The sequence below is a fragment of the Vigna angularis genome, chromosome 1, assembly GCF_016808095.1.
Source record: "Vigna angularis cultivar LongXiaoDou No.4 chromosome 1, ASM1680809v1, whole genome shotgun sequence".
Classification (NCBI taxonomy): Eukaryota; Viridiplantae; Streptophyta; class Magnoliopsida; order Fabales; family Fabaceae; genus Vigna; species Vigna angularis.
Genome location: NC_068970.1, coordinates 45,786,008 through 45,787,850, shown reverse-complemented (window position 1 = coordinate 45,787,850; position 1,843 = coordinate 45,786,008). Strand labels below are relative to the sequence as shown.

The following is a 1,843-nucleotide window of genomic DNA, read 5'->3' as shown; positions in this document are numbered from 1 at the left end:
CAACCGATCGGCCAAGACCGACGTGACCGAACGGTCCAGACTGAAGAAAGGCAAGCGACTCAAACGATCCAAATGTTCGAAGACAAGGAAGACACGTCACCAAAGATACGTCTCTCGATCCCGCAAAATATCTACCAAAAAAAAGAAGATAATATCCGTAATATCAACGACAAAGTAAATGATTATGCAAATAATTTTTCAACATACTTTCAGTAATGAGTAGCATCAGATTCCCCTTTAAACATTTATAAAAAGAAGGCTTATAGCAGATGGAAAAACAGCAAGTTGATAAGACTAAGAGAGAGAGCGATAGATCCTTAGTTTCCTTTGACAGCATGACTTTCTTATGCAGCCTCTTGGGTTTGGGGCATTTGGGAGGATATAGCTATCGCTACCCTGTTGTAGCAATCAACGTACCTTGTCAGAGTAGCAACAATAGGAGGCAGCAGCCTTCCAAACGCAAGAGTGGAACCAACAAAAAGAAGCAGAACCCTAGCAAAGGCAATAACGGGACTAAAAGTTCCTTCAATAACTCTGGTTCTGGAAAGCAAGATTTCGGAAATGGGAAGTTCAACACTGGTGCAAAAATTAGCGGGAATCGCGTACCTACCAAAGCCAACAATGGAACTATAGGCTCCTTTAACAACTCTGGCTCTGGAAAGCAGGATTTCGGAAATGGCAGGTTCAACACTGGTGCTAGGATTGGACGTTGATTCTCTCCTTATTATAACTAATTACTACCTATGCATGTCTGAACATCTTTGCAGGGTTCAAACAAGCATGCCTATGGAGAATAATAACACATAACTGCTTTATTTTGTTTTCTTTAGTGTGTTGCTTATGCACAAGTGTGATAATAATTACTTATCGGAGCTTTAGCTCTCTAGAGTGATTCCTGGTAAAATAATTAAGTGTGCCAATTATGCTATACTATTGTAACTCATTGACTTATATATAACTTCCAAACAATTATGTTTTCTTTTAAAAAATTTAAAAACCGTACAATTACTTTTAAGTTTTTATTAAATAAATAAATATTTTTATTAATGTCAGCATAATACAAAATAACCTTATTTAGAAAATATTTTGGAAGTATCAAAATAGATATCCACAATTTTTTGAAGTGTCAAATATATAAAATATACTGAAATTAAAATAAACTATTTTTCTTTTTATATATTAATTTGTATATATTAAAAATAAAGTTTGGGGGCCAATGGTCCCTTCAAACAAAGTAAAACTCTACGATATTCTTTAACAATATAAAAAAGTGAACTTAACATTATAATTATCTAAGGACGTAAGTTTTCTTTATTTTGCATCTTATGATATTTTTTATCACTTTCTTTATAATATCAATTTAGTAACAAGTGACTGTTTGTTCAAACAAGAGTATGAAATCATATGTATAATCTCATATATTCGTACAATCACATCTAAATGAATATCAACAAAGACAAACACGTAGTTATCCAAGATAAATGTTAATCAAACATCAATATTCTAATAAAATATATAACAACACTAAAAAAATGAAACATTAACTTACAAGCAACCGGTTGTAATTAACAAGTATTTATGGGAATTTAGATTTCATTATAAGTTTATCAAAGAATTAAGACACATATGAGGAGGCATACAAAAATATTTTCTCTTCTCTAATGTATTGTTGCAAAGGTAATCATTATATTGCAACATCAACTATTCATCTCCAAATTCAATTTTCCAAATGTTTCCCATATTCGAGAGTTTGAGTATTGCACAATTGCGATTATTCCCATTATGAATCTTTTCATTTTAATTCATTGTGCCTTGTATAAGGAATTGATTTAGTAATCTTGTA

At 32.0% G+C, this 1,843-nt stretch overlaps 1 protein-coding gene across 1 annotated transcript; it reads left to right on the top strand.

Moving 5' to 3' along the window:
• Positions 1-293: 293 nt before the first annotated feature.
• Positions 294-928, top strand: LOC108319398 (uncharacterized). Its single transcript, XM_017550512.2, has one exon. It carries the CDS (start codon positions 336-338, stop codon positions 711-713), a length of 378 nt encoding a protein of 125 aa, XP_017406001.1. The 5' UTR covers positions 294-335; the 3' UTR covers positions 714-928.
• The last annotated feature ends 915 nt before the right edge of the window (positions 929-1,843 follow it).

Bases quoted from the DNA above. Each gene is read 5' to 3' on its own strand.
- LOC108319398 (XM_017550512.2), top strand. From the start codon at position 336: ATGACTTTCTTATGCAGCCTCTTGGGTTTGGGGCATTTGGGAGGATAT.